At 32.1% G+C, this 2,082-nt stretch overlaps 1 protein-coding gene across 1 annotated transcript; it reads left to right on the top strand.

Moving 5' to 3' along the window:
* The first annotated feature begins 409 nt into the window (after positions 1-409).
* LOC143583652 (zinc finger BED domain-containing protein RICESLEEPER 2-like) lies at positions 410-1,219 on the top strand. The gene is made up of 3 exons (XM_077065900.1): positions 410-414; positions 483-617; positions 688-1,219. The coding sequence occupies exons 1-3, from the start codon at positions 410-412 to the stop codon at positions 1,217-1,219; spliced, it is 672 nt and encodes a 223-aa protein (XP_076922015.1).
* The last annotated feature ends 863 nt before the right edge of the window (positions 1,220-2,082 follow it).

The raw sequence follows: 2,082 nt of genomic DNA, 5'->3' as shown, positions 1-2,082 counted from the left end.
TATGGAAACATTTTTAAAAAGATAAAGGTGAATGGTGAGGACAAGGCAGAGTGCAATTATTGCCTGTCCAAATTAGGAGCAAAGAGTAAAAAATGGGACACGCCATTTACATGCTCAAATGAAAAGTTGTAAGAAACGAAAAAATAAAGATATACGCCAACAAGTGTTATAGATGAATAAGATAAAAACATCAGGACCATCAGATCTTTCATGCTACAATTTTGACGCTAATAGGTCAAGAAAAGATCTTGATGAGATGATAATTGTGCATGAGTATCCACTTACTATGGTTGATCATCATGGATTTAGAAAATTTGTGGGGAGTCTTCAACCTTTCTTTAAGGTTCCATCTCAAAATACCCTCAAAAGTGACATATTGAAGATTTTTTTATTATGAAAACAGAAGACAATGAGGTATAGCTTATTATTTTTTTATTAAATATTTATTAATTTATGTTCATACTAATGATTATTTATTTTAGGATATTGGAGAAGAATACGACTAGAATTGCAATAACCACAGATATGTGGACATTAAGCAATCAGAAAAAGGGATTCATGGCGATTACTATTCATTTCATCGATGACAACTGGAAGTTGCAAAGTCGAATAATGAGGTATATCATGTTATATTTATATATAAATTTCCATTTAATTGTTTAACTAATTCTTAAAATATTACACTAGGTTTATTTATGTTCCTTGTCATCCTACTGCTGAAGTTCATGCCAATGTATTATATGAGTCCATGTGTGATTGGAACATAGATAGGAAAGTTTCAACGGTAGCCGTTGATAATTGCTCAACAAATGATTTGTTGATTAACCTATTGCTAGACAAACTATCTATGGGTGATCTTATTTTAGAGGGACAATTATTTCATATGTGTTGTTGTGCGCACATTCTAAATCTAATTGTCCAAGATGGGTTGTCGGTTATTTCTAACGGGATAGAGAAAATTAGGGATAGTGTTGGTTTTTGGACAGCAACACCCAAACGCCTTGAGAAGTTTGAAGAAGCGGCTCGACATTTAGCAATTCCATCGACAAAAAGGTTTTCCCTTGATTGCAAAACTCATTGGAATTCAACATACCTGATGTTGAAAGTTGCTATTATCTACAAAGATGTTTTCAAACGTCTTAAGCAACAGGATACTCATTATAATAGTTTGCCAACAGAAAAAGATTGGGAGTTAGCTTCCAAATTTGTAACAAATTGAAGGTGTTTCATGATATGACCGAATTGATTTCTGGATCAAAATATCCAACAACAAATATATTTTTCAAATATATATATGAAATAAAGTTTGCATTGGACAAGTGGAGTAGATATACGGAGAAAGTGATTGAGGACATGGCCTAGATAATGATTTCAAATACAATAAATATTGGTCAGTCGTTCATGGGTTTATGGGGGTAGCAGCTATTTTAGATCCTCGCTACAAGTTGACAATTATGAAGTATTTATTTCCCAAGCTTTATGATTCAGCAAATGCTGAAGTTGAGAACCATAAAAAATTTACATATGAATTGTTTGAAGACTATAAGACAAAGAGTTATGAGAATGTAAGGAGCAAAGATTATAGTAGTCCGACTTCAAACAATGACAAGAGTGAAAGTGGATTGTTTGATGACTACTCATCATATGTTGACAATGAGAATACATCAGGTATGGCTACATTTTCTTTGTTTACGTCATTGTAGATTATATTACTACACATTTGATATTTTAACTAACATTGTGGGACTCAAAACTACAAACTAAAATGGATAGTGCTGAGCCACGGACAATAACCTAATATAATATTATTATTATCTACTATCATTCCTATTCTCAGTCCACCCCCAAATGAACCCAATCGAGACATCCACCCCTACCCCATCCCCAAAAAGAATAAATTAATTTTATGTTTATTACAATGACAAAATAACTAAGTGTACTTAATTAAGTTTTGATGCTTCTATATTATATTTGGTACATGATGTTTGACAATCGTAAGTTTTTTCTATTGAAACATATATAAGCACCGCGTGTTAAATATTAAATTGTGATGTTCATGAATAGAGTATCTATAGAATACCT

Source organism: Bidens hawaiensis, unplaced genomic scaffold (genome assembly GCF_021521415.1).
Source record: "Bidens hawaiensis isolate Kalapana, Puna unplaced genomic scaffold, B.hawaiensis_p1.1 tig00032485_1, whole genome shotgun sequence".
In the NCBI taxonomy this organism is placed as follows: Eukaryota; Viridiplantae; Streptophyta; class Magnoliopsida; order Asterales; family Asteraceae; genus Bidens; species Bidens hawaiensis.
This window is presented reverse-complemented; position numbering and strand designations above follow the sequence as displayed.